The sequence below is a fragment of the Vidua chalybeata genome, chromosome 12, assembly GCF_026979565.1.
Source record: "Vidua chalybeata isolate OUT-0048 chromosome 12, bVidCha1 merged haplotype, whole genome shotgun sequence".
NCBI lineage: Eukaryota > Metazoa > Chordata > Aves > Passeriformes > Viduidae > Vidua > Vidua chalybeata.
The window spans coordinates 9474837-9498474 of NC_071541.1; the positions used below are offsets into that span (position 1 = coordinate 9474837).

The 23638-nt window shown below is 42.2% G+C and overlaps 1 protein-coding gene across 2 annotated transcripts in view; it reads right to left on the bottom strand.

Moving 5' to 3' along the window:
* The window catches only part of SETD5 (SET domain containing 5), a 65225-nt gene that overhangs the window by 11526 nt on the left and 30061 nt on the right, over positions 1-23638 (bottom strand). For both annotated transcript variants that reach the window (XM_053954209.1, XM_053954210.1), the window contains exons 4-19: positions 22605-22816; positions 22226-22284; positions 21636-21823; positions 20554-20592; positions 18790-19032; positions 13811-13959; positions 13374-13491; positions 12844-12953; positions 12312-12558; positions 12041-12121; positions 9404-9694; positions 8228-8545; positions 7496-7738; positions 4005-4134; positions 2554-2807; positions 1166-1222 (exon numbers count right to left, since the gene is read on the bottom strand). In XM_053954209.1, coding sequence (XP_053810184.1) covers positions 1166-1222; positions 2554-2807; positions 4005-4134; positions 7496-7738; positions 8228-8545; positions 9404-9694; positions 12041-12121; positions 12312-12558; positions 12844-12953; positions 13374-13491; positions 13811-13959; positions 18790-19032; positions 20554-20592; positions 21636-21823; positions 22226-22284; positions 22605-22816 — 2739 coding nt within the window. The remainder of the gene's footprint in view (positions 1-1165; positions 1223-2553; positions 2808-4004; positions 4135-7495; positions 7739-8227; positions 8546-9403; positions 9695-12040; positions 12122-12311; positions 12559-12843; positions 12954-13373; positions 13492-13810; positions 13960-18789; positions 19033-20553; positions 20593-21635; positions 21824-22225; positions 22285-22604; positions 22817-23638) is intronic.

Consider the following 23638-nt stretch of genomic DNA (forward strand, 5'->3'; position numbering starts at 1 on the left):
CTTTCTGCAGCAAGAGGATAAAGCTCAACACTATCCTCGGGCAGTTAATGAATTAAACTCAGCATTTTCAATTGCCTCATACATCAGAGGCATACTGCTCATACAGAGCAGTAGCCAGGAGAGAAAAGAACAGACCTGCTGTCCTGCTGTTTTATTAGCCAAGTTCTTGCCTGTCCCAAGTCAGCCACTACTAACTTCCTAACAATAAAATACCCAGGACCTCTAAGCCATTTGTTTTCACTTATTGTGAACTTTGGAAATCTCTAACAATAGTACATTCATTTAATTTTTACTGCATTTTTACATTTCACAGTTTCCAACAAAACCACAATGGCATCATCTTTGTGGTGTCAGAGTTTGTGAAGCACTAGGCAATAATACAACAGTATATTCATTTATCTACTTAAAGTGCCAAAAACCCTCCAGGGCAGCAGAATAATCATCTCCTTCACCACATTAATATGTCAGGATCTCAAACAATGAGTATAACTGACAAGATTTCATCCTCTTTGCAGGACTACAGTGCAGAGGGAAAAACACAGCAGCACCAGGCACCAGCTCTGCCCTCCTGCTGTTGCTGAGAACATTTCCCCAGCTGTATTACAGCTCCAAGTAATCCACCACATTGGAGATGAGCACATATTTTCTACTATGAAACAGTCACTGAGCAAGGTAGTTCATCTCATCTTTTACAACAGGTCGGGGTAAGCAAAATACTACATTTTACCATCTCCTCAACATTTTCAGTCTGCAAGTGAGTAGGTGGTAAATCAAGGCTGAAGAGAGCAGGTCAGGCGTACCACTGTGTGCTTATAACTCAAAACTAGTGAATACTTTCCCTTCCCCAGCAGTCATTTGGCCACTATTCAGTAAATTTCACAGACCATTCATGGGCTGGGAAGAGTCTGACACTGGTGATGGTAATTCCAGGGTCCCCAAATCTCTTGCCTGCACCTCAATAACTGAGACATACTGAGTCTTTGCACTGTCTGATTCCCACCAAGGTCAACAAACTAATAAAATTCCAGTCTTCAATTTGTTTGGTTTGTTGTGATAACCCTGAAAACTCTCCTCAGCCTTACTGTGACTAAAGCTCCACCCTTATTCCCAGTGCCTGCACACTCCTCCCTCCCCTCCCACCACGCACACACGCTCCCGTAACTACCTCAGGTGACATGGACTCGGGCCTATGCGCAGGGGAGCTCTCGGGGGAGGATACGTTCTAGAGGAGGGAAAAGCATCTAGTTATTCATCTACTCCAGAAGTCAAGAGGCAATTACAATGTACAAAACCACACAGGTTAGCAATGGCTATTCTAAACAGCTGGCCCCAGCCTGGGCAGCATCCTGGTTGGTTAAGTAGTTTCTAAAGTTTCCTGGAAGCACAGACAGGACTGGGTTACTGCATCTCATGATGCAACTTAGTACCCAAAACAGAGCACGTGAATGTTAAGAAAAGCAGCAGCTACCTCTATATTTCTGATGCTGTCAGACAGACTTTGCACCATGAAGTATAGAGAAGGACACTTAAGGTTTTTAGTCTGAGAACATGGGAGAGAAAAAAATCCTGGTTTAGCCCAGAAAGTAAACAAAGATGCCCCAAAGACTAAGATGACCTTTCATAGACATAGACTATAAAACAAACTTGTCTTTCAGTCCACCATGGGCCACCTTTCCAGCTTTATGAAATGTATCATCTGAGCACCTGTATCAGTGAAGGCAGTGTATGCATGTGACGGCACTGTTAAGGGCTCTTCCCAAGCACTTCCCTTTCCATGCTACTGAGCAGGCCTAAAATAGAATCAGAGAGGCAGGAGTCCCAGAGCCATGTTGCTATCAGAGAAATACAGCAGGACTCATTGTTTTCTGCAAACTAGAGAACCTCAGAAAACTGAGGAATCTCAGAAATTTCTTAACAAAAAGTTCTGACAAACTCCACAAAAAAAGCAGAGGCACCATGCTTTTGGCCACTCTTATGAATATGGAAGGGCCAAGCATCCTCTAAATTGCCTCCACTCTAAAAAGATCACAAAATTGAGTCTGAAAAACCTCAATCTGTAAAACCAAAGAATATAGTGGAAGACGACGTGAAGTAATGCTACTATACTCTGGGTTACTGAAAGCTGTTCAGGGAAAGAGGAGCCAAGGATACTTTACAGCCTCTGAGAAATGGAATACTTGTACTCTTTGGAAATGGCAGGGATTGAAAACCCCATTGGCACAGGGATCTGAAGTGGGGGAGATGATTAAAGGTCACCGAAAAAGCTGAGAAATTAGGAGCTACTCTGCAGAAATAGAAAAAAAAAAAAAGATAAGACTAATGTTACTATTAGCTACAAAGTGAGGAGAGGCTGGGCTGTAGCAAAGTTTGACATTTCACAGAGAGGAGATCTGTCCAGAAGTGAAGTAGAAGAGGAAGGCAGCAGTGCTCTTGAGGCTGAGACTGTGATGCTGCTCAGGAATACATACTCAAAAAGGAAGGCCCTAGTGCCAGCTCTGCTGCAAACTTTGCTGTTCTTTTGTTTCTAGCACACCCAGTCCCGGGCAGATTTACCTCGAACTGTAGTGGAGTATTGCAGCGGCTGGCAGCCAGAGAGGGGATGGGTGAGAACATGATGCCGTAACCATTGCGCGTCTCCTCCTCCCCGGGCAGCGACGAGCAGGGCGTGGCCAGCTGTGGGCTCGCTGCGCCGGGGACCGAAGGGACGGGAGGCGGGGGCGTGACAGGAGACAGCGGCCGCAGCAACTTCTTAACGTTCTGCTCCATCAGGTAGCGAGACTTCCATTTCTTCAGGGGACTCAGCAAGTCTGAAACACAAACTGAGCTGAGGACACGGCTGACCCACTGACCATCAGCAAATCACATGCTGTCCTCTTCCCTCTACTCCCAGCCCAAATGAAGCCCAGGAGTCTTCAACGCAACTACAAATGAAGTACCTCTGAGTTACTTCTACGTCAATGTTTAGATACTGGTAACAGAACAATACATCATCAGGAACATGCAGTGAACAAGGAAAGCAAATATTTCAACTAGAAGCAAGCACAAGAGGGAGCTAGGGGAAAGGAAGACAGGAAAGGTGAAAAAGTAGAGAGGAGAATAGAGGAGAGAGGTCAGAGGACATGTCATTATGATTCTTACAAACAAATCAGAGACAGCTCAGTTACCATTACCTGAATCTAATAGTTTCCTATAGGCTACATCAATACAGCCCAAGCACATTTCCACTTCCACAAAGGATTACAGCCTTTCCCTCAAGCCTACCTCTCTTCAAAATAATAATCTTTTTTGATGCTTACTTAAAAAAAAAAAAAAAAAAAAAAGAACAAATCACCAGTAAATTCTACAGGTTAGGTCTTGCTTGAGATGTACATTTATTGGTTCTGGCATTCTGTTCATTTCCTATTCATCTTAGCTTTCAATAATCAAATTTGTATTATCTGTGTGATGTCTAGCTTCCTGTCTGTCATCCTTGGAAAACTGATCCCTGACTGGGCTGATCTGCACTCTCTTTCTCTGTAAATTCAGACACAATACTTAACCATTCTACTGCTTTAATCACAGATTTTAGCTTTTCCATCCATGAAACTTAGTCATTTGTTTATTACAACATGCCTCTAAGACTTTGCTACACCCTCCTACAGTCAGCAGGTATTTAGCTGTCCTTCTAACAGCATCTTGCTAAAAAGAGATGATCCTGGGCTCTCTTTGCTCCAACCCCTCCCCTTCCATTGTACAAGACATCCCAGAGCACTGAGATTGATACTGTAATGTTAAGTGATTATCTTTTCACAGGAAAATACTGAGAAAATTTACAGATGCTCAAGCTAGAATGGGTCTGCAGAAATTTGAATGAATGGCAAAGCAACATTCTCACCTACCCAAGAGCTGTGCCATCAGGCAGCAGGACACATTAAGATGTCACTTGTACAGTTGCCTTTGGTATTCAGCACCTTCCCCAGTCTGACTCCAGTGCCCATGCTGCCCTGATGGTGCTGAGCACTTACCTGTGTCATCTTTGCAGATGCTGGAGGAGCTGCTGCTCTCATTGCTTTGGTATAGACACTGGGTTCTGTTCTCTTGCGGAGCAGGTGAGGTCTGAGTCATCCCCTCTTCCAGGGCTTGTTTGATCCAGCGCTGAAACAGAACGAGACTGCATAAACGTGAAACTCCTCGGGTACTTCCTCTGCAATCCTGCAGGATGCACTCCAACTCCTACACTTGTGTGGAGCAGGGCAGGCTGCTCAGGAGCCTGGTGTTACCTCGCTGGTGTGTGCTCGGGTGGGAGTACGTTACAACACAGAGCCCACCACCTACTGTGGTGGGGCTGTGCACTTCCTGACACGAGTTCTGGGAGCACTAATCATCAGCAGTAACAGACATAAGTGAAGAGCAAATTATAAACGTAAAAATGCAGGACAGTGGCACCTAATACTATTAAAACAATAGTAATTTAAAAGAAAAGGGATGCAAATATAATGAACTATGTACAACCACTGATTTTTGAAAAAAAGCAGTTTCCTGCCAAGGAGAGCAAATTTGAGCAAAAAAAAATCTGATTAAAATGCAAGCAGAAGTTTTCAAGGAGGGTAAACCAAGAAAATAAAAGCAAATCTTTTCTTCAGCTACTAATAAAAAAGTAAGTCACAGTAGTCTTCTGAACATGGACAATTATGAATGTTTCACATCTCAAACAAGCAAAGAAGAACTGAAGCCTCAGCAAATCAGCTGCTGCAATGGGTATGCTAGCCCTGTATCTTGATACAGACTGACTCCTGATGGCAGGCAGGCATCTTTGCTTATTCTACTATAAAGGTAATTGCCACAATATAAGGGAAAACACTCCCTTAGGTGTTCCAGTGAAAGGTGATCCAGTGAAATGACAGCAAACTGCAGAAAAAAAGCAAACAGCAATTTTCATTTGTGCAGTTTACCCAGGAGACTCACTGTACCCAATTCCTCTTGTCCTAGAGAGGTTTAAAATTGTACTTTTACCTTTCAGGAATCCACAGTTCATCTGCATCCAAGCAATGTGTATCCTATTAGAGACACACGTGTGTGTCTTATGATTCCTCAAAGCTATCGTGAAAGTACATCACAAACTCAGTGGCCACAATCCTCAAAGTGAAAACTTCAATGCGAGGATGAAGAGCAGGTGACAGGATCTATTTTGATGGCCTTCACTACTGTACAGCAGAGGCTTCTTCCTTGTTCAAATGTAACTCAAGGGTTTCCACTGTGGCCGCCAGCAAAAGGGAGAAGTGGCAGCCAGTCTGGAGCACCTCTACCTCAAACGTGGCATCTGATCTGACAGCCAAGTCACTGCACAGTGTGTGATTAACGTGAGAGCAGGTTACAGTTCAGTTTCCTTGCGAGGTTCAGACACTGCCATGCTTTGGATGCAAACTGACATCATCAGCTGAGTGTTTTGGCACAGTTCTCAGTGGTTTAAGGATGAGGCCTGCTGACAATCCAAGAAAATATGTGATCTATTTCAATAGCCTTTATAAATCAACCTCCTTGGCTGAGTAGTCAAAAGTAGACAAGACACAGATCAGGTCTTGAGAGAGAGTATCATCAAGTTCTGGACCATTTCTAGACCTCAGCTGGCTGAAAAGAAGGTGTTCCCTGTGAGTTTTCTAAACATTCCTGAACATAAGAAACAGATTTCTAGATCTCCAGACTGTTAAATCATAAAACCACCAGGTGCTAAAAATCATTTTCCAAGAAAAAGCCAGGGATCTCCTACGAAATGGATGAAACCTCTCACTAGAACAGCTAACAATTATTTACATTTAAAAAGTAGAAATCTAACAAATTATTTCTGCAACATCTGTTCTGCACACAGCAACTTTCAATACTTTGTTAACTATATAATGGAATAGGTACCGTATTTAAGTTTTCAGATTACGAAACAAGAATGCTAGATGACACCATTAATAATTTCCCTACTAAATTGGGAAATGGATAGAGAAAAACACGACACAGCTTAGCAGAGTCTAGAACAATCACTTCTACAATTACAGGCTACAAAACTAATGGGTTGTTCTAACAAACATACAAAATCATGAACTGAATATGAGTTCAAATCAACCTGTCAAAGAAAACTCAGTCATATTGGGATGCACAAAATGGGCACAGGTCAGAAGACACAAAGCAACTTTTCTGCTTTGAAAATGTCCCAGCTGCAACACAACACCCAGTCTTGGACACAACTTCAAGGAAGGTGTGGACTAAACAGAAGCCATCAATAGTGAGATGAGACTAGTCCACTCCCTGTCCAGCAGTGAGAATTATCATTTGACTAGAAAAGAGTCAAATATAGCAACAGATTGGAAGAATTGTTCCATGACAATAGTTTTCCCTCAATTTTGAGCTTGCTGGCCAGTTGTACGGCAACTGCACCAAGCACAGAACTCCAAATAACTCTGCCAGCTTTGCTCTGGATGTTTCTCTCTTCCCTGGGGCTCAAAGACACTGTTAAGGTTCAAAAGAAGCTCAAACCTTGCAGTTTTCAGCTTAAAGATGCATGAGGAGGCTGCCCAGGCACACAGAAAAAGACAAGGTGTTGTCATTCATCTACATACGAACCATGAAGAGCTTTACCTATGAAGGAAATACTGAAGAGACTGTTAGGGCATGACAACAAATTGGCTGAAGGTGGAAAACAGTAAAGTCCAAAGATTCTCTCTGGAAAAATACCCTCAAACAAAGGAAGGCAAAGAAACCAGGACATAATACCTGAAAGCCACCAAGACAGGGAGAGCAGGAAAGATTTCTGTATAATTGTTTTCAGGTAATCACACAGGAACTAGAAAGTCTCTGAGCAAAACCAACAGGCATCAGGGAAGACAGATTCCAATACAAATCTGACTGAGTGAACTACCCTGCCTTCCTTGCAGATGGGTAAATACTGGCATTTACTCGTCATCTCTGGAGGAACTAAATCCTTAGCTGGGCCTGCTTCAGGCTTTCTGCATGGCCTCAAGTATCTGCTGTAGATAGACAGTCTGTGATGCCAAACAAAGAGCTGTGGACTTGTTCTTGTGAACAGGCAAACTCAAAGCTTTTAAGCCACAAAGGCTCTCCAAAGACAATGAATCTTAGCTGAGGCACTGGATTCTTGAAGTCCACTGTAACATTGTCCTATCCCCACAATGCCAACCATCCTCTGACTGAAATTAGTAACATAAAACTTTCTAAGGGAAGCAATCAACACTCTTTGAATTGTGTATGCTGGATAATTAACAGCCACTGCAGATCTGAAAGTACATATTTCTAAAAGGGCAGTCACAGAACAGTTGTTCTACCACGGCAAAAAGCAAGGATGAAAACTGAACTCTGGCAAGGAGGTCAGCAGTCATAGCCTGGACACTGCATCAACACATTAGCTCAGTAGGAATACATGGAAATAAACTCCAAAAGGACACAACAATTTTACAAGAGGGCCAGTAAGATGAGCATACATTGTGTAAAGGTAAGACACAAGCAAACATACCTTCTTACAGGAGCTGTAAATGCCATCCAACAGAAAGGGCCTTCGACGTCTCTCAGGGTTGAAAGGTGAACCAAAGCGGATGTAGTGTTTAGGTGTGGTACAAATCAGCGGGGAGTGCACGAGACCTGGCAACATATTTAGGGTAGTTGCCAAAACTGTTGGATCTGTAGTAATGCGCAGAGGACACTCAATTGGACACTCCTGCTTTTCTGCCTTGTCGTTCAGCCATTCGGTAACAAGGTACTGAAGGAGGAAACACACGTCAGTGCAACCAGCACAGGTGAAGAAGAAAGGCAACATGGCACAATGGTGTATGGGAAACAATGCCCAGGTCAGCCCATACGCTAAAACCTCCCTCCTTCTCAACAGGAAGGAATTCCTGTGTCAAACCCAATTCTCACCTGTTGGAGACAAAACCCAATATCACAGAAGTAGCTCAATTTTATGCTCCATTCATCTTATTAGAAGATTCTCCAAAAACTTGATCACCCTGTTCAAAACTAGTTTCTAGACACAAAACTAAATGTATTAACAACTAATTTATGCCCAGTATGTGGCAGCTGCCTGCTATCTTCTGCAATTTTTCCTCATTTCCAACTTTATCCTAGCTTGTACATGACAGTTGCAGACACATTCCTTCTTGGTCTTCAATTCTAAGCTGAAAGTTAACCTCTCTGTTGCACCCTAAATGAACACCTGCCATCCCAACCTTGAGCACTTGGTTATATTTACCTTTTTTGTTTTGGGGTACTTTACTGCAACTTTAGACTGGGATCCTGTAGCCAGGATAGCAGTTGGGTCAGATCCTGTCAACTGTCTGCCTTCTCCTGGCCCTTCCACACTGCTGACATCTGTTGTGGTTACCAAGCTGGCAGTGTTTCCTTCCTCTGGGACAGCCTGTGTGAGCTCAGCTTGCTGGGAACTGGCTTGTTTCTGCCTTCTCAGTCTTTGTGCTGAACTGGTCCGGTATCGAGAGAAGCGACTTTTTGGTCGGGGCCTGGAGGGTTTTGCTGGAGCTGGCTTAGTCACTGTTTTTTCGGGGACAGCATCCTACAAAATAAACTGTCATTAGTCTGAGCACCTCTAAGAGTATTCCTTTTCTCTGCATACAGGATCAAGAATTGAGATTTATTTATTGACACTACCTGACTCTCAAAATCTTGTTGGACTCTGTGTTGGTTCATAAGATGGCCTTGGGGACCCTTCAACACTGGCACATTATCGTTTTGTCTTCTGCATTCTTAAAGGACAGAACATGGGTCTTTAGGAAGAAAGCAGCAATAGGAAACTTGCTGCTTGTCTCAAGATAACTGCTCTTATTCCTGACTCCTGACCTGAGCTGACATGGAGCACTCCAGGCAAGTGTCTGAGCCCTGCCATAAAATGGGAAGACATGCATCCAAAGTAGACTGGGTAAAAAAAAAAAAAAAAAAAAGAAAAAAAAAGAAAAGAACTTTCCACTTTCCATCACTGCATTTACACATCCAGCTTAAGCTCAGACCAGTACAAAAAGGGTTCACCTGGAGAAGGAGCTGGGCTTGTTCAGCCCAGAGAGGACTGAGGGGGATGTAACAGCAGTCTTCCTACAAACAGCCTGAAGTCACTAAGAAGATGGAGTGGTGCATCAATGGACATACACTGAAATGAGAGGTTCAGACTGGATACACGGCAAATTTTTTCAGCCTAACAGTCATGAACAGGAAGAGGTGCAATCTCCATCCCTGGAGGTTTACAAGAGAAGACTGGGTAAAACACTGGCTAGCCTGGTCTAGCCTCAGAGCTGTCCCTACCTAACTCAGAATGGGCTAGAAAGCCCACAAAGCTCCTCCCCACCTGAATGATCTTATGATCAGAAATGCTGCACCTGAGCTTCGTACAAGACAGCAAACAGTTCTATCTTCATCTTACCGCTACTTGGGAGGACCGTCGTGTGTTCACCCCAGTACTGCTGGTACTGTTAGAAACAGGAGGAGGAGGAGGAGGAGGAGGAGGAGGAGGAGGAGGAGCACTCAGTACTGAACTTCCATCTTCAGTTTCAGGAGTCTCTGTTTTTACTTCTTCCAACTCAGGAGCTTCAGAATTGACATTGATTTCAGCATCAGTGCTGTTACGGTCTGTTGGTTGCTCTCGTCTCCTCTTTCTCTTTTCTAAGTTCTCAAACATGTGCATGATGGCTTCTACCTTCCTGTCTTCCCGGGACTACAACACAAGGGTAAATTAAAGTAAGTATGGTGAATTACGTACATAAACAAGCAAGAACAGATATGGGAAGCAGCACAAAGAAAACAACTACCAAACAGCAGTGACAAAAGCCAGACAGAGGACAGAGAGAAGCAGTTCTTATCAGTTATTTGCATTTTTCAATATGGCAAATTTCCCAGAATAACAACATAATCACGTGTTTGTAGTGCAAGTTAGAAGAACTCAACTTTATTCTTAAATAGGACCACTTAGATACTACAGAGTTATATTAATAAAACAGCCACAAGGAAATGCATAACTTCGAAGAATTAAAAACTGTAAGAAAGCATAAGTAGAGTGGAGAGATGACTTGGAAACAAATAGAGCTAGTTGCTAATGACCAACCTAACAGAAGCCAGGGGCAATAGATGTACGTGATTAAGTAATTTGCAGCAAGTGTAATGCACCACACAAACTGATTAAAATGTTCCAGATTCATTCTTTTCCCAGCAAGAATGTCAGAAGATGACCCAGCTCAAAAATAAAAGCTCTGGTCTAAGCAGCTTACATAGTGGATAAGAAAAACAGAACATGAGAGAATAGAGAGGCAAAACAAGTCAATTTATTAGATAAACACAAAGGACAGGAAATTTTATCACCTGGCTGTGTCAGGAATAATTGGTACCTATGCATATAAAAAGCCCAGTACAATAATGTTGCAGTAACTGGCAAGAATCAAGTGGATTTTAAGAAGTGGGGTCAAGTGTCTTCTGAGATTTATCATGGAGAAAGTATCTTGGAGCCCATGGCCTGGCCTTTACAGTTTTCTGTTAAAAATTACTACACACACACCAAGGGACTGGGGAAACTATAGAGATGGGTATTTACCTGATGCCAAGTATAGAAAACTGAATCACATTAAAGCAGATTAACTGGTGCAACCTACAGGAACAGGGCTTAAAGGCTGACAGGAAACTAACACTTCACTTAGGCTTACTGAACTATTCTGTCCCAAAAAGAGATCAACCTCCCTGCGTTATAATGAAATCTTCCCTCCAAGCTTTAAGGCCAATCTGATGGATGACTGCTCTCATTCAAATTTCAGTGGAAACTGACTGCTTTATCTCATCTGTTCTAAAAAAATCCATCAGTTAATCCAAGCATCTCTCCACTGGATGACCCTTGGCTCTCCAGGTTGCTGCACTATCTTAACATTTAAAGCATTCTCAGGAAATTCACACTTGGCAGATCCGTATCCCTGATTAGAGGAAGACAGGTGATTATGATATTGGTGAGCAAAGAAAAACAGGGAATTCTTAGCTTCAATACATTTGTTGGCTGGTAAAAGGATGGGAGCAATTTTTCTGTTTTTCTTCCTTGGGTTTCTGGTTGGTTGGTAGTTTTATTTGTGTATTTGCATTTTTGTTTGGATTTTCCTCTTGTTTATTTAAATTAATGAATTAAGAGCCAGAACAGCTCCATTCACACACATAAAACATTCTAATCCAGGCAGCAATCCCAGGAGCCATAAGCAACACAAGAAAAAAATCCACCAGCTCTACTCAGTAAAGATGAAGGCTAAAAAAGGACTGTATTATCAAAGATCCCAGAGCACTAAGATATGTTTTGATGAAGAAGACTGCTTAGGATGACAATAATTTGGAAACACAGAGATTTCCTGAGTAAGTGCCAATAGTACTCTTGGTGGTATACCCCTCTTATTGACTTTTGCAACTTGATCCCAACTCTTTTCCTCACATGGCAACATGTTTATGAAACCATACACTGAACAGATACCCGTTTACAAATCTAACCCAGCAAAAATGATCAAGTTTTAAGAAAAATCAGGTTCTTGTTCATGGTATGATGGAATTGAAGATATCCCTGCTCACTGAGGGGGGGGTAGGACTAGGTGACCTTTGATAGTCCCTTCCAACTCAAACTCTGCTATGGTTCTATATAGTGCCATAAATTCTTGTGCTGGCAATAAGGAAGGGCAGCAGGAACATAAAAAAGGTCCAATTACCTTTTTGGAATCTGGTGCTGATGGTTTTGCTAAAGGCGTGTTTTAGACTACAGAACAGCCCTGAAAGTAACAGTTAAACCTTTCAATGAGGAAACAAATCTATAACATATCTCCTAATCTGCAGCACCCTAACATAAATCTTGTGACTTGAAGTCAACCAAACCTGGGTGGTTTTTTACTCCCCCTTTTGTTTTTTTTGCTGTTGCTAATCAAATTACTGAAGATCACTAACAGATGGGATTTGTGTTCAAACAAGTGAAATATCCAACTGGACCTGTTGGTCACTGTATGAAGCAAGTCCTAAAGAGGGTGATACCCAGACAGAGAGAGTTACTTGCCCGTCTGCTGTGGACCAAGGCTCCCTGTTCATCTACAGGCTCCTCTTTCTCCCCTTCTTGTTTCTCCTCCTTCTCTGGCACCTGAGATAGAAATCCAGATTAAGTAACCCAGTACTGTTTCAAAGTTACCAAGATTTCTATGGTAATTTAAGGTGCTAAAGGTTTAAAAAAAGACTTCCTGCAGTTTCTGTTCTGAAGATTCCAATGCTATTGGATCAGGCTCCTGCAGCACTGAATGCTAACGTATATAACAAGGGGGCAAAGATTTTACCTCATTGTCACTGACTGCTGCAGGTCCCTCAGGAACTTCCTCGGTTTGCTGACTGCTGTTCTCATCCGAGGCAATGCTCTGCTGTTCCATTTCTAGCTCCTTTCGACGGGCCTTTCGCCGGCGTGTTTCTGCCCCAATCAGTGTGCCTAAAACAGGTGGAGGTAGGTGTTCTGCAGCATTTGGGCTACGTTTCTGCACAGGGCAATTCCGGTTCCCCTTGTGACACGCACAGTCCACTTTATAATTGCTGCTCCAAAACACAAACATAATTTGTGTCACTCTTCATTTCTCAACCCCTGCACAGAGACATTCAATACATCTCCTACTAAACATCTCACCACGTGCCACAGCAAGGACAGCAGGCTACCTTATGGCCTCTATTGTAGAATATGCCAGCAGAACTGGACAGAATAGCCGGGAAATGCAATTCAGTAGAAAACGGAGCAATATGTAGAATGCGAGGAAAGGGCTGGAGGAAGATGTCCAGTCCAGGAGGGCAGTGGAGAGCTCCTGGGCGAGGTGAGGGACTCACCAGATGTTGTACTCATAGTCAAAGGCGATGGTAACCTCTGTGTCCTTGGCAATGGTGGCAACAGCATAGATGCACAGGTGGATCATCCCATCAGCAATCACATGACGAACCTTGTTAAACGAAGTAGATAGAAGCTGACATCTCCACACGCTGCATTTCCTACTTCCAAGACGGAAATCTCCTTTTGCAAAGTAGCTCTTATTCTACTCTGAATAATTATCCCAAATTCTCCATAGGGAAAAGCTTGCTTCACTGCTCTTGTCTCATACTGTGCTTTTCCACTTACAACTACTACCACCTGCTTATCTTCAGTATCATTGTGCAGCCAAAGGAAAGACATAAAGGAAATCTTTCTCTTTGAAAAAAACCTCCCTCATGTTCCCGAACTGTCTCATATTCCAAGTATAAACCATCAAACAAGCAAGAGACACAGAGAATTTACCGCATTTAGTGCATTTTAAGTTAGAGAAAGCACTAAGCTTATGTAAAGATATATTTGCAATAACAGTGATGATGAAGAGAGAATTTACCTCTGCATTTGGAGTGCAGGACCGCCTGATGAACCTGGCATCATTACCAAAGGTGCGGGCATCAACACACATCTCAACGCCATTGAACTTGGAGTAGAACAGCACAAAGGGATATGGCCTGGAGAAGCAAAAGAACATCTCAATCCCAAAATACCCAATTCCCACAGCACTGTTGTTAACAGGTATCCCTCGCTTCACTGAAGCAGAACTTCCATCAGCACTATTGCTCTGGGGGTTATGTACTTCCAACAATTTAAAAGATCTATGTCAGAGGGTTTGATCCATAAGCAGAGCATCAAGCTGAGGCGATAAATCTGATTTCTCATTTCTATGGAAGGCACAGCTGACAGGACCCTGTAAGTGAGCACTATCCCATAGAGACACCAGTCTCTCTGTGCCATGATGCTCTCATACCCATCATTTCATAGTACTCTTACTTTTTGAAGAAATGCCCATTGACCTCGAATTGCTGTCGTAACATAACTTTCCCTCGATACTCAATTATAAGGGTATCTAGTGCCAAGTCTCTTGCTGCTCTCAGGATCTTCCGGTGCTTCTGAACCCGAGTCACCCTTCCCAGTTGCAGCTGTAACAAAAACCAGAGCAAAAGAGGAAAATTTGAAACAAAGGCATCTAACTCATGAAGAATATTTTACTTACATAAAAAGAAAAAATATTCTAATAGCGACACACAGAAACTCTGCCAGGTGAATATGTTGTTTCTTTTGTAACAATTTAGTAATGACCAATAACCTTGATAATATTTATCAAAAGCAAACAGTATTTATTCCTTTCCTTCAACAATAGTCTCACAAATCTATTAGACCGAGTATTTCAGTCTTGCAGCTAGGAGGCATAACCAGACCTGTCACTTGCTACTAACTGGGAATTGCTTTGCAATTATAGCCACTTTCACAGCCAGAATAATTCAGATCTTCCTTAAATTGGGGGTTGTCACACATTCAGAGGAAAAAATGCAAGCTTTTCCTTCTGCAGAGGATGGTAAATTCCAGCAAACAGGCCAAAGACTTAAGCTGGCAATTTCCATTTCCATCCAGAAAGTTCTCTACATATCTCTGCTCAGCTAGTGCTGTTGATTTTAAGATTTTTTTTTTAACATGAGGAACTAAATTTTTAATGAAGTAGTGACAGTTCATTAAAACATATATTAAAATCTACAGCTCTATTACAATTGATTTTCACAACAATGTGTCTTGACAGCATGAAACCACAACATTCTTTAAGTACAGACATCCAAATATGACATATTTTATGGAATCATGGAAGGGATATTATAAGCACTAGGGTATAGGAAAGACTTGTTCTGTAAAAATGAAGTATTTTTCTTACTTAACAGGTTAAACCCCTCTGTAAGTAAAGATTATGTGAAGATGACTGGCTGCCTCACCACCACTGCTCTGCCTGTTCTTTCCTAAGCATTCTATTCTCTGCTCATAAGGGTCCAGTTTTGATACTTTTCCAGCGTGAATTGAAGCATAAGTGTTCTGACTTTGGTAATAATGACAATCATGTATCTAAATTAGGAGTAAACTACAAAATTTTACTGAAAGCAAGTTCCCAACTTTTCCTGAGAGAACTCTCATTAGAAACAGCTACTGAGCACTCTGATGAAATGGATAAAAATTAGTTTAAGGGGCTCAGCCTGAATAATGACAGAACACATGATGTTCTAACCTTGTGGAAATAAAAGTTAATGTCTTAAGGCAGCACTCAGCAATGGGAACCCAGCAAAACCCTTGTACTGAGCACATGAGAATACTGAACCACAGGTCTTTTAAACACTTTTTTCTGACTGGGATCTTCTATCTCCGCTGTATAAAATCCCCTCAAGAAAATGACTTTTGCTGTTTCTGTAAGACATTATACTGTAGATCTTGGATGAGCTAGTAAAGTAAGATCTATTTGTTGACTTCTCTCACTCAGATCCAGGATAAAGACAGCTTTATAAAAATATTAATTTGAAATCTATTCAGATGGGAATAATGGTCCAGAGCTCCTCTTGAGATACAATCCAGTGCCACATTTGTCATGCCTATGTTATACCACTCTATCTGCCAGCAATTGGGAAAACCTGGATATATGTGCTGGAGACGCTGAAGAGCCTTGCAGGGTGTTCATCTCTTCAGGTCTTGGGTCCTGACAGAAGCTCACAGAGGATTCCTAAGTCCACAGAAACATGTTATTTCCAGACTAAGAAGCCACAGTGTTGGTCCTGATTTCTGATCAACAAACCCACAATATGAGTGAGCTGTAGGATGAGACTGTTTACACTACACAGAGTAGTGGCTAAATTACTTTTAGCACTTTGTACTATCCAACTGTGGCAACAAAGAATAAATAAATGGGACCATTTATTTATGTGTATGTGTATGACTGGAGATAAAAGAAAGTACCTGAAGCTATTAGATGAATTAGGACCCAGTGTGTCTCCAGTTGAATATTTCTATACTATTATTGATTTGTTTTTATACCCTCTCACCTAAGCTGGCCCTACACAGGAGGGTTGGACCAGATGACCTTCAGTGGTTCCTCCCAACCTAAACTGTTCCACTACTCTAAGAGTATAATGAGATCATACCTTTCAGAAGTTAATGTCTGGTAGCCTTCACTCTCACCTTTGCCCCATGACTGACTTTTCTGTATATTATCTTTCATGTATTACTCTTCACCATATGCCAGAAAACAGCTTGGGAAATATAGGTGGGATAAGGTGGGGTGGTTAGAGGAGGAGAAAGTCCATGCAGGAAAGAGAAAAAACTCTTCATCTGTATAACTTATTTGAGTTTGGTGAAACAGGAATGATCTCACAGCTCTTCTGGTAAGACACAGCTCAGCTTGTTTTCATTCTCTGAATTTAGAAACATGATGTGGATTAGCTGCCATGCTTTCACGTGTGAAAAGAACAAATGATTTTATTCATGTCACAGGCTAGGGACTGCTGACTGCTAATCAGCCAAAACTGTTCTGATATGTTTGCAGAGCAACATCTGCATAATACTCAGTGGCTTTATTTTATAAAGGCCCTTTTGCTCTTCACTTCAGAATGTGAAATCAGTCAGGGGTTTGAGCTCAAGTCAGCAATTATCAGAGGCAGCAAAGGGCAAATACTAACCCTGGGTTTGGTTTGGCAACAACAGTCAGGAAAGCGATTCACAGCTTTTGGTTTGTCGAGCAACTGGCAGTAGCCAGGACTAAGATGATTTTATTCATAACACTAAACAGCTTCATATTTTCACAACTTTCCCTCTGCATCATGAGGACAGCTGAGAACTGGTTTATCATAAAATCACAGAATCATTTAGGTTAGAAAAGCCCTCTAAGATCGAGTTCAACTGTTAACCTGCCACTGTCCAGTCCATTACTAACCCGCAGTTATATCCACAAGTCTTATAAATATCCCGCAGTGCCACATCCACAAGTCTTTTAAATACCTCCAGGAATACTGACTCCACCACTTCCCCAAGCAGCCTATTCCAGTATAACTCTTAACCCATCTTTCCCTACTCTTCCTGGTTTGAAGAAGCTTTTAGGTCACATCTCAATCTCTTCCAAGTATATATTTGCATCACTGTTGACTGAAGTCAAATGACTTTCTGAACTATTAAGAGTATGCAGGGCATAATAAAACATTATTTTTATTCCCTTCTCCTCTCTCCAGAGTCTTCATGGTCAAAGAGAGCAGCAACAATATTTCTACACAGCTGGCAAATGTATATTTACACAGCCTCCTGATTTTTTCCTAGCTCAAAGTACCTATTTTCCCTTACCTCACAGAAAAGCAATTTTTGTATTCAATAATGATACCTAGTTAAGAGACAACTGATGCAAACCAAGAAGCCTTCTCAGTTTGCCTACCAAAGGTGAGACAAAGGAGTGAAACAAAAATAGAACACAGTGCATGAGAGCAGGTGCTCCACACCTATGCAGGTGCCCCTCACAACACTCCACAGCCACCGCCTGAGCAGAGACAGCAGGACATAGGAGCTGACAAGCAGCAACCCAAGACAGCCACCTAGTTTTTAATCAGTGTCCAAGAGAAACTACAAAGTCTTCTGATTTGGAATGCTGGCCACATTTTCCTATGGGAAAACCTATGTCTGTACTGGAAAGGGAGAGGCTGAAAGAGCATGGCAAGAACAAGTACATTTATGTTTGGTGTCTTTTTTGTGTCGTGCTGTACACATATCAAGAAACACAGCATGTGTTTTATTACTTATTTCAGGACTTTTCCTAAAACCCATGTGAGGCAGACAGAATTGGTTACAATTAGTCTCAAAAATATTAAGATTTCTAGAAAAGTAGAACTTTTTCTTATCTACATTTTCTCAGCTGCTCTCTTTAGAAAGGCTAGCTAGAAGTGTTTCTCCCAAACCACCCCCCCCGGCCCCCAAGAAATCTTATTTATTGCAGAACCAGAGGCAAGAATGGAAGAAAGTTTGGTCCAAAGTCCTCTTTCTGCACTCTCCCTTACTGGCAATATCTGTGCTCTGCCTGAAGTGCTTCACCTGCATGAAAGCAGAGGGAAAGGCAGGAGGGAGCACATGAACTTCACTGAGTGAGTCAGCTGATATAAACAAGAATGATTCAAGCACAAACATATACCTGATATTCAGGTTTCTGACTTTGCTCCCTTTATACAGAAGAAGTGCCCCACTTCTTTTTTGGAGCCCACCCTTTCAGATGCAACTATCTCCATTCTCCTGGACAAGGAAGGCCCAGAAAAGCCTGAACTGGGTAGGAAAGCTGTACTTTGTTCAATAAAGCACAGATAAGATGAAACAACAGCTAAGAAAAGTATGAGTGGGGAAGACATACACCACACAAACACCACAAACACCACATACACCACATTGTTTTCTGGTTTCTGCTTGTTTACATGCACTCCATAAAGATGGCAAGACACCAACCAGTGCTCATCGCTGGAAAGTTAGGGAGAGACCAGCTTCCTAAAGTCAGTTGTAGTCATGCAGTATTTGGAAGTTACAGGAGTCCAAATAATCCAAAATACTGAAATAATGCTGAAAGGTTCTTTAAAATAGCCTTCCACACAACATGAGTCAAGAAATAAAATAAAAAATAAATAAAGTGGACTGGAAAACTCAGGTGGAAAGCAGGAAATTTCCTATCTCCAGCAAGTGACAGATCTGATTCTGTCTCAGGCTGTGCAGTGACCAAAGTATTTATGGCAAAATACCTCTTAACCACATCACAGAAATGTGCAAAATATCCCCAACCTAGCATCACTAATTTGGTCTAATGCAAATATTTGTTAATCCCTCTCTGTACTGGTGTAATTTCTGATTCACTGTGTATCAAACCTATGCCTGTTGGTCTGAGCTACAATACTGCTCACCCATGCCCTGACCTACTCCACCTCTGTCCTGCTTGTTCTTACCTGCATCTGGGACCCAATAACAGTATTATTGCAGGCCAGCTCTGTTTTGTTGATTGTGTCCAGCATAGCAGTTTTGCCCACATAGTCTTTATTAGAGTTTAGGTGACGCTCCAGCAAGTTCTGCACATCAGCACTGTACTGGTTCGTGAAGGCTTCCTCGTACTGGTCCGTCCAGAGGCGGATCCGATTCTCCCACCCTTCAGCTGTGTTTTCATCCAAGGCATGTGCTTCAGATGGGGAATTCTGCACCAAACAGCAAAGACTGAATGGATAATACACAGCAGGAAAACCTATCCACATTGCTCCAAGCACATGAATAAGCTATAAAAAAAGGCAAATCAGTGCCAAGCTATATAAGCATCAGTTATGAGGACACATTTTTCAGCATCTGCACCCTCCAGAACACTGTACAAGTGTCACTCAGAAATCTGAAATTTCTGTGCAGAACTAAGACCTCTTTAAAGTTGGTACTTGGCACTGCTATGTAAAATAAAATTAGGCTAGCACATGGCCATAAAAGAAATTTAAGCCACTTTGGAAAAATAATTAAGTACATAAAAAAAAGCAAAGGCACAGAACACACAAAGGCAAATAAATATCATGTAGGCTTGTTCTACAGTCAACCCACTCATGGCTAACACAATGCTCAATGATGCTGACTGCATCTCAATCTTTGCAGTGACTGATCCAAAAATAGTCCTGAACCTTCTAGCTAAATGGTCACCAGAGTTTCAAGAAACTGAATGCAGAGCATAAGCTAATACCCACAGGGTTAAAACTGCAAGTCCTAAGCAGAGTAAAGAAGAGAGGGCAAAACCAGGTAATCCGTTTAGACTGTCTTGTAAAGGCGGGGGAAACAGAAGCTGGTAGAAAGAAAAACACATAAGCTTCATTCTTTACTTGGCAGTAGGTGAAGTAGTTCAACAAATACTCCAGAGCTCAGTAACTCAACTGGTTTATAAAGCACTGAGACACATATGACACTGAGGTCTTAGTAATAAGGACAAGTGAAGAGCAATCATTATTTTAATCATATATATTAAAACCAGTAAGAGTTGCCATGCATTTTTACCCTCTCAAGTCACTGGCATACTATGGAGATAGTGCATAGGGACACCACAGTACTGTCCCCTTTCCTCTGGGCCACCTGCCCAGCTGCAGGACTGGGGTCAGGTGGAACTGAGCAAACCTTAAGGCACCTCTTGTGTGTCTAGAAACAAATGCAGCTCACAGTTCAAGTCCACTTTTTTTTTGTCAAATAACCTTCCTATTCAATGGCCACACCTACACTATTGCAGGAAGTCAGAGATAAATATATTGTCCCATACATCCCTAGTAAGAGGATGTGGAGAAAAACAAGGCAGCACTACTAGGGACTCCCAATATTAAACTTGTGAACTACTTTGATGTCCAAGCTTGAAATAGCTTTGATGCAATCAAACAATAACTGCCCTCACAGAAGAGCAGCCACAACCAGTTCTACATCCCTTACATCAAACACCCCACTCCCAACTGCCATGAATCAATCACCTCTCGGAACTGGATTGCATTATCTGACTGGAAGCTATCAGAAGCAAATGGAAGGTTCAAGGGGCAATTCCTGTGATACCCTTTTGAATAGGCCTCCTTCTGGTGCACTGTAAGGTTTGACTTTATTACAAGGCTGGCCCAACAATCAGACATTCCCCAGGCAAACAAAAAGAGGGACAAAATAACGTGGAAAAAACCCCACCACCAACACAGAGGGTTGTCATTTCTACTCACCTTCATCCTCAGAGACTTTCGTGAGCCCTCTCGAAAAGCCTGTCCCCAGACAAGGAGAGAGAGAAAAAAACAAAATATTATATATTTCCTAAGAATTAGGGTCCCAGAACCACACTAAATCTTACTCCAATCCTTGATAAAAGATGGCAAGAATTATAGGAAAACCTACACAAGAAACAATGGACCTGAATGAAAAGAGACTCTGCAATGCAAATCCAGTGGAAACTGCTGAAAAGCTTGATGGCTATGACTTGTGAACCAAAAAAGCCTACCTCACACTTAATAAAAATGTCAAGATCAAAACCAAAACTGTCCTAACTAACCTCACTTGCTTTGATACAAGAAAGGTCCAGCAACAGAATCAAGGTGGTTCACAACAACAAAATAACCCCTCCAGACCACACATAGCTCCTGCCCCCAGCGTTTTATTTAATCATTGCCTACCAGAAGAACTTCAAGGGAAACTTAACCTGTGGAAAATCATGGTAAAGCTGGCAGATGATGGGAAAGAACCAGCTGCTCACACACTTGCATTCCAATACAAGCAATCCAAAATTATTTCAGTCCCCAAACCCTCACAAACAAGACAGTAAAGTCATCCCTCAACAAATGTTCATCACTACCTACATAGTTTTCCACACAGGCACTATCTCTGTCCCTGAAGAACAGTGCCAAGAAGCTCTGCAGCTCAAATTCCTCAACAAAGCCTGCTAAAAAATACCATGCTCCCTTCATTTTTCCTTGTATTCACAGACTGACCCTTTTCCACAAACAGCCAGACTCCAAAAGCTATTTCCCCAAACCTGAATACAGCAAAAGGAAAAAGTATGTAATTGAGTCCAAGCGCTGAGCATGAATGGACAGCATTGGGAAATAAGGGTGGAGTTCCAGCAAGGTAATTTTTAAACCAACAGCCACGTACTCCAGCAGGTCACAAATACAAGGCGTCCCATTATTACACCCAAAAGAGCAATTCTTGACAGAACAAAAATTTCTTGTCTACTGCCAGCTTGTCAACCTGCTCCTAACGCTCTGCACAGCATTTGGTAGGAACTGCAGCAACCTTTTCTCACTCCACATACCTTGATCTTTTTGGCCTTTGGAGCAGCGCGAGCCTTTTCTGTACTCCTCTTCCTCTTCTTGGGTTTGCTCCTGCGGACGCGGTTGACAGTCAGCGTGATGCTGGTCGGCGTGTGCTGCGTGGCTGTGTACAGCACTGTGGAGGGAGAGAGTTCTTCATCCCAGCTCTCAGTGGCACTGCTGTCCCCGCCTAGAGAGACAAGTGCTTCATGAGCAACAGCTTCTCATCCCTGAGAGCTTACCCTTATGTCCATTTTCATCAAGACAACTTGCTGCCCCTGCATAGCTCTTCCCTGAGAGAACTATACCACCTCTGTTTTCCCACCCAAACTGGTAACAGGTGTTCCAAACTTCTGGCTATGTGACAGAATGACACTGATGAAAATTCTCCTTTTCTGTTCACAAGATAATCTGATTTTCCCTAGAGCTAACTGAGGTGAAGCGTAAGGAGAGGAGAAAATCCCAGTGGTTGGGAGGCAAAGAACATTAGCTGGCACTGATCACAGTTAGATGATTACAGCATCCAAAAGACAAAGGTCTTGAAGAAAGAAAATAAAAGTCACTGTTATCAGAATTATAACCTCAGACTCACCTGACACGTTGTCCTGCTTCCGGTGGCGGAGTCTGATCACCTTCCCCCTGCTCATTCCTCTGCCAAAGGAGAATGCACAATTGAAGCTGGTTTGTAGGAGTAAAGTCACTTGAAATTCAACAGGATGTCACAAGATGCGTGCCCTCAGTGGGGCCCAGGATGATAAGAACATCGATTTAACATCCTCATCTCCACTCCTGGTGCCACCAACACTTGTCAGGCTGACAACGCAAAGGAGGAGGGTCAATACTGGGTAAAGCACTGGAAAGAATGCTCCAGTTAGCAAAAGGAAGTCTGTCCCACAGCCCAAAGGTGACACGGTTCAGTATGAGTAGTCAAGACAAGGGGCAGCCCAGATCTGCACTGCACCAAAGCTTACCTGCACTTTTCACACTTGAGGAGGAAACCATCTTGGGAGACACTGCAGTGGCACCAAGTGGGAATTGATTCTCCTTCTGAGGAGCTCTCACTATCCCCGGAGTTCTCCTCATCAGGCGAGTGCAGGCCATTCAGTTCTGCACGAGGTATAATGGTCTGGACAGGAGGAGAGGCTGGCGGCGTTGGAGGAGGAGGGGCTCCATAATTATGATCCTGAAAATGAGTATTTGCAGTACTACTTTTAATGTGAAGATATGATGCCTAGAAACTGAAGTCCCAAATCCACAGTTCCCAGGTTAATTTTTAACTGGTGTAAAACAATAGCCTGAATTCCTCAACCTACCAAGAAGGTACAATAATAGCTCTGAAATATGTAAATTATTTCCTTCAGCACCAATGAATTAAACTCAAAACCTATGAAAACAACCAGGTTATTTAGACATTAACTGTTACACTGCTAATAATCTGAGATGACATAAGTGTTTAAGCAGTGGAACCAGCTGCCCTGAGATGTAGAGTTTCTGTCTGTTGAGATATTCAAAACTCAACTGAACATGGTCTTGAGCAACCTGCTCAAGCAGAGTCAGCTTGAACAGGGAGGTTGGATTATGTGATCTCAAGAGGCCCCTTCCAACCTCAATGATCCTGTGACACCCTGTTCATCCCACAGCTTCAAGCCATGCTCCCAACTCCCATGCTCCTGAGAGCTCCTCGATTCTCATTGTTTTAAGTTACCATTGTGAAAATCTGCGCAGTTGAAACAAGTATAAATAGTGCACAATAAACCAAATGGAGCTTAAAATTACCACCAGGAAAATATTATATATTCATATATATATTCACACTTCATTCATTTATTTCATTCAGTTAAAAATCTATCACCTAGAACACTAATAAAGTTTGCTGTAGAGTATGCAAGACTTCACAAACAATAAACACAGAAATGAAAAATGTATGGCAGAACTCAGCTCTAACTTAGTGTTCCCTAATAAATAAGCCCAAATTCCTAAGGCTTAATAGGCAAAGAACTATGGA